Source organism: Ursus arctos, unplaced genomic scaffold (assembly GCF_023065955.2).
Source record: "Ursus arctos isolate Adak ecotype North America unplaced genomic scaffold, UrsArc2.0 scaffold_8, whole genome shotgun sequence".
NCBI classification, from domain to species: Eukaryota; Metazoa; Chordata; class Mammalia; order Carnivora; family Ursidae; genus Ursus; species Ursus arctos.
In genome coordinates this window covers 71,609,661-71,622,962 of record NW_026623100.1, presented here as the reverse complement: position 1 = coordinate 71,622,962, position 13,302 = coordinate 71,609,661, and the positions used below count along the sequence as shown (strand labels likewise).

At 42.7% G+C, this 13,302-nt stretch overlaps 1 protein-coding gene across 1 annotated transcript; it reads left to right on the top strand.

The window, feature by feature from the left end:
• The first annotated feature begins 1,109 nt into the window (after positions 1–1,109).
• On the top strand, positions 1,110–1,458 carry LOC113268554 (transmembrane protein 258-like). The gene has a single exon (XM_044390458.3). The coding sequence runs from the start codon at positions 1,183–1,185 to the stop codon at positions 1,387–1,389; it is 207 nt and encodes a 68-aa protein (XP_044246393.1). The 5' UTR covers positions 1,110–1,182; the 3' UTR covers positions 1,390–1,458.
• The last annotated feature ends 11,844 nt before the right edge of the window (positions 1,459–13,302 follow it).

The following is a 13,302-nucleotide window of genomic DNA, read 5'->3' as shown; positions in this document are numbered from 1 at the left end:
GATCCCATGATTGCATTTAGATGTCATGTCTCCTTTGTCACCTCCAATTTAGAACAGTCTCTTGGTCCCTTCTTGTCTTTTGTGGCCTTGATACATCTGAAGGGTAGTGGTCAGGTGTCTTGTATGAACGTCCCTCTAAACTCATCCTTTTATATATATATTTTTTAAGATTGTATTTATTTATTTATTTGTCTGAGAGAGAGAGAGAGAACAAGCAGGGGGAGCAGCAGGCAGAGGGAGAAGCAGGCTCTCCGCTGAGCAGGGAGCCCTATGTGAGACTTGATCTCAGGACCCTGGGATCATGACCTGAGCCAAAGTCCTATGCTTAACGAATTGAGCCACCCCGGTGTGCCTAGACTCATCCTTTTAGTGCCTGTTGAGAATCAGCCTCTTTCAGAGTGTACCCTGGAGACGATGTAGATTTAGAATCATGTGAACTTAGAAGAAAGAGGCAAAGGGGCCCCTCATTTCTAAAGCGTAGAAATGTAGAGACCCAGGCCTCCTGACTTTTGAGGCAGTGCCAGAATTATCTTCCTGTCCACTTTGGAATCCCAGGGAAAGTAAATTCCTGGGGACCTCTACGTGTGGTCCCATGTTGCCCAGATAACTGGACTCCACATGTTTCCCTGAGCCCCAGCATGGAACCTGGTTAGCAAGCACTGTTAAAAACTGAATTCAGTTTTGCTCCAGAGAATCAAAATGCTGAGAATGGCTAAAGACTTTTGCCACATACGAGCTAAAACTGCATGGAGGGGTAAGAACTTAGAAAGTGGAGTAAGGTCAAGAAGAAAAAAAAAAAAAGCCAGATTCCTCGTAGCAATCTAAGATACTTATAGCAGAGCCATAGTTGTTGGGCAGTGGCCTAAAGGAGCTCTCAAAGAGTTCCCCTATCCTGTGGCAAATACTTTTCTTCACCCACATGCTGAAAGAGAGGACCTACCTGCCCTTGATCTCAAGAGTGCTTTCTGCCCATCTTCATTCCTGAGACCTGAGGGCACAGAAGGTGGCAGTCATGGGTTATCTCATATTTTATCTCAGTTTAGTCTCTCAATTTCACAAACCCTTGCTAAGGTTCAGACAAGACCTAGCAAAGTAGTAAGATCCTCAAATCTCAGGGTTATTAAAATATGCCAGTGGAAGAGCAGGGGATTATCCTATGCCTAGCAAAATGGAGATCAAGCCATGAGCAGATACACCAGCCCAGTGAACCCTGCTGTCATCCCTCGTCTGACCATGGTTCTATTGGCCATTGGTATGTTCTTTACTCCCTGGTTCTTTATTTATGAGGTTACCTCCACTAAGTACACTCGGGATATCTATGAAGAGCTCCTCATCTCCTTGGTGGCCTTGCTCCTCATGGACTTTGGAGTCCTCTTTCTGCTGCTCTGAGTTGGCATCTATGTATGATAGCTCCCAAGAGTTCCAACCAGGCGGCTTCACTGAATTCCTGCTTTTGTAAGTTATTATCTTTTTTTGACTATTTCTGGAAGTGTCCCACCTGCTGCTCACAATAAAGGCAAATGTGTGACTATCCAAAAGAATAATAATAATAATTGTGTCAAATAGTGCAATCATTAGTCATCTAGAATCCTTGGGGAATATGCAACTCTGAATCATAGAGTGTTCTAGAAAGCAATCTCATGCTTCATGATTAGTGGTCAGAAATTAACACTTGGTTCTCAATATGTTGTGTAGCCCTCTTGGGGATCGGAGGGCTTTCTCCTGGCACCCTCCGTTGGCAGCACCCCCGTGTGTGCTCGGTGAGTGGATTTGCCTTATGCTTTGGCGCAAACACAAAGCAAGCAGGGGAATGGCCCGGGAATTCAGAGGACTGGGTACTAGTGCTAGCTGTCCTAGAAGTGATTTTGCAACTTGGGGAAAGCGCCTGTGCATGTGTGTTGCAGAGTCGCTCCTAGCTGTGCTCTTACAGAGTTCAACTTGATTGGTAGTTTTTGAACTAGATAGTAAGAAGGACCTTTAGAAGTGGCTCTGGTGGGGATAAGGTTATTGAAGAGGGTCACTCAAATCTTCTGTTGCAAAACATTAAAAAAGTGGGGGTTTTTTACATTTAAAAATTTTTTTTTGAAGTTTGGAGTAATGATCAATGTGATCTATTGCATAGTATTTAAAAAAAAAGGATTCTGCCATTAGTCAAATCTGGTTTCACATACTGGCCACTTATTAGCTGTGTGCTGGGGGCAATACGGTTAACTTTTCTGAGCCTTAGTTTCTTCATCCATAATGAAGAAATAATAACTGTAACCTGCCCCCTCGGGTGAGGGGTTAAATGAGTTGTGGAATGCAATATGTTTTGCACAGCACCTGATACATTGTAAGGGTGCTGTTAATTACAAAGGCTCTTTCTCCTGTAATGTTCTGAGATTCTGAGAGCCCGATCTGATGGTTCTACTGGGGTGTTACCACTGCAGTCACCATCTTCTGCAAGGTTAAGGCAATTTCTAAACCTGAGCCATCAGATGCTCACAGGATAGGGTGTCAGTCCAAGTGGGAGAAGGTCCATGAAGGTGATCCCTGCAAGGCGATCATAGCTTGAGAGTTTGTTAGAAAGTGATGGAACTTTCCTCTAGATCTTACATAGGGTGGAAGACATTCTGTTCTTGGTCTCCTACTTCTTTTCTTACCCCAACTGTGCAGGGCTATTCTGGGTCTGTGTATTTTGGGAGCCATAATGAGGTGCTTCTCATCATACCTTGCCATTTTCAGGCAGCTTTTACTAGCCGCCTGGACATGGGGACAACATAGCAATTTAAGAGCTATAGTGGACCAGGCTGGAAATAGAGAGGCCCGTGCGGCAGCAACGAAAGATGGGAGTGAGGAATTTGTGTTCACCCCTTCGTAAAAGAGGAAGGCTGAAATAGCTTATAGTCACACACAGAAACCTTCTGAGGATGAGAAACCAGACTTCCTTATGCTCATACTACAATATGTCTCGAGAATACAGAAGAATAGGTGATCTCTGAACGCAGCAAATAATGAACTTCAGTAGATCTAGAGTGGAAAAGTGGGATTTCATTTGCTAGAGTGTAAGAGCTGTCCAAGCTACCTGATCGTGATTCATTTTGAGCTCAGTTTCTACTGACATGGGAATAAATTAGAAGAAAGTAAAGCTGTCAGTCACATAAGCCTCCTAGGCAAAACTCTACCCATATAAATACCTTCAAATTCTCATGAAACACTTCAGAATTACAAAGCTAGCCTTCCTAGACATGACTTTCCAAGGCCTGGACATTTTCTGTTTTGGGGGTTTTGTTTTGTTGTGTTTTGTTTTGTTGTTTTTTTATTATTCTGAAGCTATCTAAGAACTCCATGGTGTGAGTATTCCTGGACCTCCAGTCTTGCATCCCAAAATTACATATTCTCTGACACCATAATGGAGAATCTTTGTAAAAATATATGTGCAGATCGATATCTCATTCCAAGGACCTCACATTTCCTCTTCTTTTATGGCTGGGGGGAAAAGGCAAAAAAAAAAAAATGCAGCTGCACACATTGACATGTTGCTCAAGTTTTCAGACGAAAAATGTTGTTCCTGCTTCAAACCCAGGATAAAGGAAGTGCTCGTCTCCAGGAGCTGACACTTTCCTGGTCATATTTCAGATACAATTAGCCTCCATTGATGGCGGTGGTTGATCTATCAAATGAGCGGCTAATCTTATCTGCGGTTCACAAATGGCTCAGATGGTAGCTTGTGACTTTGATTACTGGAAGACTGGACCCCATCAGATGGCTTTGCTCCAAACAGTGGTCCTTTCAGCCTTCTGCTCATGGAGATCAAAGCACTCTCCCCTCTCCCTATCTGCAGGGAAGCTCATTAGAGAGAGGCTGTCAGGGTTATAATCACGCAACAGTTTTACTTCTGGGTTATAACGCTTTCCCCTTCTTATCAGCCTGTGAGGTCCAAAGTGAGAAGGATAAAGGAGGTACCGATGACATCTGATACATTTAATAGGCTCGCTGGTGACTGCCTGGCCCCAGCTCTCTGCCACTGCTGCCTCGCTATTGATGGGACTTCCCTCCCCCAGACCTGTAGGGATTATTCTTTTTTCCTGGGGGCAAGAGATGGGGGAGGGGCAGGATCCATTGTCTCCTAAGAGTTGCTTTCCTATGAGAACAGAATCAAATAAAATAGGAGTTTCTAAGTCCAAAGATCTGTCTTTAAACTTCATCTCTTCCATACAGTAGCTGCATGAAGTTGGACTTTTGCTGTGACCTTGTTTCTCTTGTAAAATGTGAAAATTAATCCTTTTCTCATTGGACTTAATGTGTGGATCTCAAAGTCCCAGATGCCTTCTATTATAACCTGAGTTCCCCTTCCTCTCCACCCAGCAGAGTTACAGCACCTCCTTACTGTCACTGCTCCCTCTTCTGTCTTCCAGGGCATTACCTCTAACGCTGCACTTGGCACGCCTGATTTTCTGTCGGCTTGCCTTTTCCTCCCCGACAGTTAAATCCTCAAGGCATAGGGGGTTGAGGCTTCGTGTATCAAAGAGTGCCTTCACTTGACACACAGTTGGTGCCAAAGGAATGTTTGCTGTCCTCACTGAATGAAGTACTCCATACTAGCAGATTTACAAAGCACAGTGGGAAGGGCTTGCACTTATTAGTGGATGTAGATTGCTTTTAGAGATTCGTAGGGACTCATGTCAATGACCTATCTTAGTGGTTCTGGCGTGGGGCCCAAGAATTTACAGTTCTTTTTTTTTTTTAAGATTTTATTTATCTATTTGAGAGAGCGAGCATAAGCAGCAGGGAGGGGCAGAGGAACAAGCAGACTCCCCTACTGAGCAGGGAGCCCTATGCAAGGCTCTAGCCCTGGACCCCAGGATCATGACCTGAGCAGAAGGTAGACGCCTAACCAACTGAGCCACCCAGGTGCCAACAAGTTCCCACTTTGAGAACCACTGATGTAACCCAATCTTTCTATTTGTAGATGAAGACACTGAGGCTCAGACTAGAGAAGGGACTTGTGCACGGCCAGATAATTAGTCAGATGCACTTGGCGTGTTCTTATTTCTAAATAGTTTATCGAAGTCGACTCTGTCACCTGTGCGCATTTTGAAACATATACCGAATATATCTTTCTGTTTGTTTTTAATTCATGTTGAGCTCTTTAAGACTTCAAACTTGTCTTTTAATTCTAAATCTCATGGTCATTTCACAACATAGTCATTTCATAACTTGATGTTTTCATGTTAAGAAGCAACTATACTCATGCTGCCAAGACTGGCTGAGTTATTATCTTTATTTGTCTCTTGTATTCTGTATCTTCATTGATGCTTTTGGAAATATCTGGGAAGACATGCCCAGGGGAACCCAGCTCACACACAAATCAGAGAGGGACTCTTAGAACCATGTGGCAGACTTGGTGTCTTCATCACGTAGCCCAGCATAACCTAGGTCAGGTCTTTACCCATCCACCCAGATGGAAATGTGGGGCTCCTGCCAGGAGAGGTCATTACCAGAAGAATGAGAAGCAACAACCATTGCCTATGGGAGTGGGAGGTCTGGAGCTGGACAGGCCTAGGTTTAATTTTCACTTCCTCATATCCCTGGCAGAGTAAAATTGCTTCAGGGATTTAACTAGGAGACTCATTTTGTTACTCTGTAAACTAGGAGACTTATCTACTTCACAGGGTCATTGTAAGAATTAAAAGAAGGAATTTGTAAGCATCATGCACTGTGTTGGGAACATACCAGGTACGTGGCCAACATGAGGGCCTTCTCCTCCTCTCTTCTGCTTCTACCTCTCTTTACCTCCTCCCCACCCTCTCCCACTATCATCAAAAAACCGACATGGCAGAACATGGGTGAAAAATGTAACCCAGCTGGAAAAATAAGCAAAATACACTGTCTTTTTTTTTTTTTAAACCTATCTCCTGATTTACTTACTGTTCTTTCTTCAACATTATTTTAACTGTGTGTGTGGAAATCCATTTAAAACTTTTAAGAAAGAAATTATTTGTAGTTAAAATAATGACCTTTCCATTAAATATAATTTGGGAGGCATTAGTACTAATTGTAATTATAATGGAATTTATGTCTGACACATTATAGTTCATGTGATGAAAGAAAGCCAGGCACTCCCCAGAAATCAGTGACATGCTTATCAGAATATTAATCTCCTTCAGTTATTCTTTAAGAGAATAAATAACTAATCAGTCACTGACTGCTAATATAATATATGACCCTGTGCTAAGATGGATGATAATTTAAGCTTCAGCAGAATATATTTATTTAACTGACAGAAATCATGACTCAATTTTATTTGTTTTAAATGTCAATGCAATAAAGCCAGGCTAGCAATAATGCTTGGAAAATGGAAATTTTTGAGTAATAATTTTTTTAATTAATCTTTGTGAGAAATAATAAATTCCATCTTAAGCATTCAACATATATCTGAAATGTTTGTTAATTATCCAGTCTTAGTAAGTGGTCCCTGAGAAATATCTTTAATCTGTGTTAGGCCCATTCCTTGAGTACAATTGTTTTGACCAGCAAATTTCATGGCATATAATTTTAGCTGCAGAAGTTTTGAGAAATCGGGCAAATAAATGTTTGTTGACCCAGACCAGAACTAGCTATTATGATTCTAAATAAATTACAGGTATTAATCAGCTTTATCGGGATTACTTTTTTCTCCTATGGTGGAATAAGGGGAATGGGATCTCATTAAGAGAGAAAAACATTCACCTAAATATTGATCTATTTGGTTTTTATGTCTATATCCCAATAGCAGGTGTAATCTCCATTGGCTATTCTTTCATTGTGATTTTGCTAATGTCTATCTAACAGAGTAGGACTAGCTGTTCTCTTGCTTGGGGAGAAGCAGGCCATTCTTAGCAGTGTGTGTGAGCATTAGCAGCATGATAGAAGAGTCTGTCTGTTTCCATATGGAGGGACTTTTAGATAATGGGACACCCCAGTTCTGTCTACCCTTCATGCCTTTGGAGGAGGTCATTACCCAATTTGTGAGTTGGGAAAGGAAATAGAACTAAACATCACGTGCTTCTTAGAAGCCAGCCTGCTTAAAGAGAAAGTACCATCTGGTTCACTCTCCATTATTTGGAGAACAATCTTGGAGCAGAAGGTTCTATCCCTTCAGGGACTCAGCGAATTATTAATCACTGCACATTACTGGTGTTACGTTTAAAATGGGGTAAAATATTTGCAAACCCACTTAATTGAAAACCTAAAGTTACCTTCTCTAAGTACCTTGTGAATTAACTCAGGACGAAAGAGGCGTTTACTTACTTATCGAGCCCTCTGTCACTCCCCAGCTGATTCTCTAGAGTCTGATGCAAGCAGCCCCAGACACATGCATGGACACTTAAACCATCTCAGGACTCAGTAAATGTTGATGGATGAAAGATTGCACACAGGTCCGAAGACTTCCTGTGAGTCTCCATTTCCCGATGTTTGTCTAACAAGGCAAAAATAGATTCTGTGATTTAAATGACTCTGGTATTTCATATCCTGTGTTCTTACCCATCCTCCATTTCCATTAATACCTCCATCGTAGGTGTGTGTCTTCCCAGCTTTCCACGTCCTTTAGATCAAGGTTGCTCTCAAGAGATGGGGTGAATGTTTAATGTAATGTGAACAAGAGAACAAGACAGCTCATCTATTCCTGAGCTTTCCTGAGAAAGAAGGTGGTACAGATGCCCCTGGGGAGACATCAGTCACACTTGTCATTTGGGGGTGTGCTTTATGCTGCCTCCAAATACAGATGAGCTTTGATGTTTCTTCTGAAAAATTATCTTCTTGGGGATGTTACTGGGCCAACAAGTGCAAGAGTGACTGAACCATGCTTTGTTCTGAGATAGAAGTGGGCCATGAAAGTCCCAACTAAATGATGCTGTAAACATTTAGAGAAAAGAAGAAGATACTTCCTCCAGTGGGTTAGCTCTGGCTGCTAAGCAATTTCAACTCCCCCACTCTTAAAGCAGTGGGCTCCTCTGAGTCTGACAGTGGTTTACACGACTGCCTGATTCCGCAGAGTAGAAATTCACCCAGAGAAATGGAGATCACAAACTCATCTCTTTTAAGATGTGGTTTGCTGAGACTTCCCTGCCTGTGTTTTCATGGTGAGCGACAAGATTGGGAAAGCCTATTCATGACTGAGTAATCTGTTTGAACTTTGAGCTGGGAGATGGAGGAAATGATTATTCATTTAATCCTATTCATGCATTCATCTATTCATACATTTATTTTTTTATAAGATATGTTCGAAATGCTTGTTCTATACCACTTTATATTAGCAATGGGTGGGGCGGAATACAGAGGTAAATAAGGCATAAGTTGCAGTGGGCTCACAGGCTGGTGGAAGAAACAGATGAGGAGACAGGAAATCACAGTGCAGTGCAAAATGGTCTGTGATATTAAGAGCACAGACCTGGCTCCCAAAGCTTTCTCTCCTAGAGAACTGGTGAAGGACTCTCAGAGGAACTGGTATGGGAAGTGAGGTCGAGCTAACGAGATCCTTCTTGGCCACTGGGGATGTTGAGGGAGGGAGAAAAGCCAATGGAGTCCTCTTTGTTTACGTATCTGGTAGGACTTCATCTTCCATGTTTTTAGAGAATTATTTCTTTAGGGGCCATTATGTATCTCGAGGGAGCTACCTAATTGTTGACATCTCAGTTTATATGAGACGCTGTACTTGGCAATTCCATAGAAGTTATTTTGATTTCTTACAGCAACCCTAGGGATTCAAGAGCATTATTCAATTTTCAAAAAGGAACTGATGGTCAGGGTGGATAAATAATTCACCCCAGCATACCCACAGGGCAGATTCGTCTCCGAGGCATAGAAAGCACTCGGGAGCAGGGAGCTTGCAAGCAAGAGCCTGGCTGAGCTCGGATTCCTCCCACTCTCACGTCACAGCAGTTGATGGTGAGTGAGCCTCTCCTCTTCAGAGCTCAAATGGGCACCTGCTTACCTGCAGATTCACCAGCTCCTCTCCCTGCAGCCCTACCCCCACTGATTTCAGTTTTGATTTAGCTCTTTGTTCCACCCGGACTGTAACATATGGACGAGGCCAGGAGGAGGCTTCTGCCACTAACATGCCAAAAAGCCTTAATCTCTTTCTGCTATGAAGTTCTTTTCAAAATATGTGAGAAAGCATAGATGTCCTCCTCTCTCACCCCTTCGCCCACCCATCCCCACATTTACCACCTTTTAGGCACCGTGTGGCAGCCAGTGGGAGTGGGGACTAGACAGCCAGCCCAGAAGTAGCCTTCCCCAGGATTGCTACAGTCTCTGTCTTTGGTAATGTTTCTTTGTGTTTCTTTGACCTCCTGGTTCTCAAAGGTGGAGTGGATATTGTTTGTAGCTCATTTTCTCCAGGCAATTTTAACAAAGTGTGCTTTTGGAGATATCACGTAACTGAAAGACAGAATTAAGTGAGAATGGCAGAATTCTGGCAACAAGTAGCCTTCTGCTCGTGTTTTTCATTGAAAAGCATATAGGATTACCTTATTGTTCCAGATATTAGCTTTCTGTACCCAGCATATACATATTTAAACAGCATAACAAATGGGCTACATTATAAAGCACCTATATGTCACCAAGGCCCAGAAAGCCTGTGTTGTGCCAAGGCCTGGAGACATCCTTCCAAGTTTCCTCACATCTGAGAGGCAGATTGTCTCCATGCTTGGGGTGGGCCAGCCAGCCTGAGTTTAATAGCAAACATTTTCAGGTTTTTTTCAGATCCGTGTGTAAAACAACTTTCATTTGAATGAGACATCTGCCTGCAAAGGAGCAAATCCCAGCACCACCGGGACATCTTGTCAGGCCAAAAACCAGAGAGGCTCTATTTGGGGTTTTCCTCAAACACCGTGGCTCAGGCTCTAGACCGTACCCTTGCTTGCTCTAGGGAACATTATCAACCCATGGCTCAAGGTTAAGGGTTGGGGTTGGGGTATCGTCAATGTTTTCATCACTAGCTGAAATGTACAGTCTGACAATCACCATGCCCGCAGATCAAAGGCAAGGGGTGGGGTTATCTGCTGCCAGCTGTGCTGTGACTCTGAGCACATTTTTGGTGAACTGACCCCAAGGTGAGTTGCAGTGGGAAACAGTCTCCAACAGATGATTGGGTGTCAGCTCACGTAGAATAGCGTTCTAAGAGCAAATTCTCTGTCCCTTCCTTTTGGGTAGCTCTCCAGTACCTAACTGTAATAGCATGGGATGTTTTGGAACTGGTGTTTGATTGACATGGTGGGAAGCTTGTCAATTTGTAGGAAGATTACCCTGGTGGAAGTGAGTTACTCTGGATTATCATCCTAGGTCTGCCACTGTTCTGCTTTCTGTTTTGAGATGAGACCCAAGCTTCAGTCACACTGACCCCTCAACCAGTCCCTGCACAGAGCATGGCCCCTCCCAATTCTGCTTTTCACATGGTGCACTCACTAATGGGATATTTTGCTGTATGTTCCTTGCAGGACAAACTGAGCCAAGGCTTATCCTATATATGTGCCTCCTTCAGGACTGATGAGCATTTTCTTACTCCCTTAAAAGAGTAATCTGCCCCTCCCTCTGTGCTCTCATTGTTGCATATCTGCTGGAGTGTTTACTACCAGGCATGGTTTGTGTGTCTGTCACTGGGAGATGTGAATACCTGTCAAAGGTGACCTATTCACTCTGTTCTCCAGATGCCTATTATGGCACCTGGCAAGCAGAGCTGAATAGATGTTAGATGAATGAATGCATGCATAAGAGAACAGGCGGATGAAAGAGATGAAGTGTTCTCTGCATCCTTGGAGGGAAAGCATTTCCTCTGGATGCAGGCATGTTTCTGCAGGAGGAAATGTTTCCTGATCTTCTGGTTGCTCCCATTTTTTCCATCATGTCTACAGTTGCTGGAGGGGGAAATCTGCTCTCTGAAATTATTAGCTTCCCTCACTTTCAGATTCATATACTCTCCATTCAGTGTTTGTGGTTCAAGCCATGCTGGCCTTAACCTTTGTTAAAGTATGAAGTTTCTTACTAGAAAATGCTCTGATTCCTCTCATGTCATAATGTCTAGCTTCTTCTGGCAATTTCTGATAAGCCATTTCTTTTCTCTCTGTACAAAATACAGTTCTTACACTACCCAGATCAATGCAGCTATGCTAGCCCTCTCTCTGGGTCTTGGGGTGTTGGCCACTTGAATCTTCTAGACTAAAAGGTATGAGCAAGAACTCAAGCTAGTTCCATAGTTACCGTGCCATGTTGCTGCAGCTTCTGGTCTCCACTAGAGCTGAGGAGTCTTGTATACTATGACAACTGACAGAGTTTGACTGGACCCCTGGGGAATCTGGCCCAGGGAAGCCTGATGACATAATCCAGGAGTTGATAGATTTTTACCAGTGGGAGACAGAAACAGGAGAAAGCCACTGGAAAAAATATTCTCCCTTCCTCAACCTCATGTAGTATTCTGAGAACAGGTAGTTGATATTTTTTGTGTGTCTCTTTCTCAAGATGATGTGAGAAAAAGAACAACCGTCCATATTTTCTCATGAAGTTGTATCCAAACGGACAATGCACCCCCTCATCTTTGCATTTGTTCCTCCTGCAGCTCCCACCCTTACTTCTGTCCTGGTTCTCTGGTTTGCACTCCCAAGTATTAGCAAGTAAAATTTTCCCGCAGTCTCTGTTTTTGACAGATCCTGTGCTAAAACAACTCCTTGGCCAACTCGGATTAGTTTGACCTCCTTTGTGTTCCCATAATGTGGGGCGCCTGTATATCTCACTTTCCACACAATATCACAATTCTCTATTTATGTGTCTCTTTCTTCTTCTGGATTATATATCTCTTGAAGTCAGAGACTACATTGTACTTATTTTTGAATCTCTGGCACCTAGCACAGTGCCTGGCATAAATTAGACCTCTGAAAATAGTAAATATTTGCCGGATGACTGACTGTAAAAGAGAGCTAGATTTCCTCTGATCAGGGAGAGATTCCAACAGACCTACGAAATATTTTAAATGGTTCGCCATCTCAATGTGTGGTCTCTTTTGGCTTCACCTAAATTGAGTCAGGGATGCTGCTAGCAATTACATCACACTAGAAGATTATAATTATATCCAATAATCATGATAATAATTACTACAATATGCTTGGCACCTGTATATTATCATGCTGTGAGATAGTTCACATACATAATCTCATTATTGCAGCAAACATATTAGGTTGTTGTTACATACTTTGGACTTTCTGGAAATGTAGCTGAACAACTGGCCTTCAGTGAAGACATTCTTGAGAGTATGTTAAGGGTTGTTTTAATTATAGTTTTTAAAAGGGGAGGGGGGTTTCTTAGTGCTTAATACTATATCTACCAGCATCCACCAGTTGGCACATAAATGCCCAAGGGCAGAAGTATTAAAAAAAAAAAAAAGAATTTCATCCTCAGTTAATCCAAATGTGACTTTGTAGCCAATACTCTTTTTTTTAAAAAAAGATTTTATTTATTTATTGATAGAGAGAGAGACAGGCAGCGAGAGAGGGAACACAAGCAGGGGGAGTGGGAGAGGAAGAAGCAGTCTCCCAGCAGAGGAGCCTGATGTGGGGCTCGATCCCAGAACACCGGGATCACGCCCTGAGCCGAAGGCAGACGCTTAACGACTGAGCCACCCAGGCGCCCATGTAGCCAATACTCTTCTTACTCCACTTTTTGCCCCTTTGAATGTACAAATTATATTGTGACCTGAGCTCAGGATCATAGAACTAGTCACCTCTGTCACCCTGTTTCCACTGGGGTTTTAGAAGTTAGCAAGATGTAACAAAGGGAATTGTGATGAGGGCACAGTGAATAATTGTGGGATTGAAAGTTTAACCTACAAACCTGCTGAAATCATATAAATATGTTACATATTTTCTATGGGGTCCAATTTTCTAGAGTAAGGGTCGTATCAAATTCTTAAATGGATTAAGGATCACCGAGTTTAATTCTATGTGAACCTCCATCTTGAGGAAGGCTCTGAAGAAGGGGGACAGAGCTCTGTGCCTCTGAAGTCCCTGTTGGACAATTGAGTTCTGAATGACCAGGGATTGCAGGAATGAACTCACCTGGTCATTCATGATTTAGGCACCTGAGGTGAAGCCTAGGTATAAAGGAACTCATAGTATTTGCTTTCCTCTTTCAAAAACTGTGTCCTCCCTTTACTGTGGCTCTGTTGTCAGGATTTCATATTATGATGTAATCCAGCATAACTTGTCCAAAACAATATTAGATTTATTCCATTTGTTAAAAGAAGATATCACTAGTATGTGGCCCTTTTGGCAAAATCTCAATTCTTAGTTC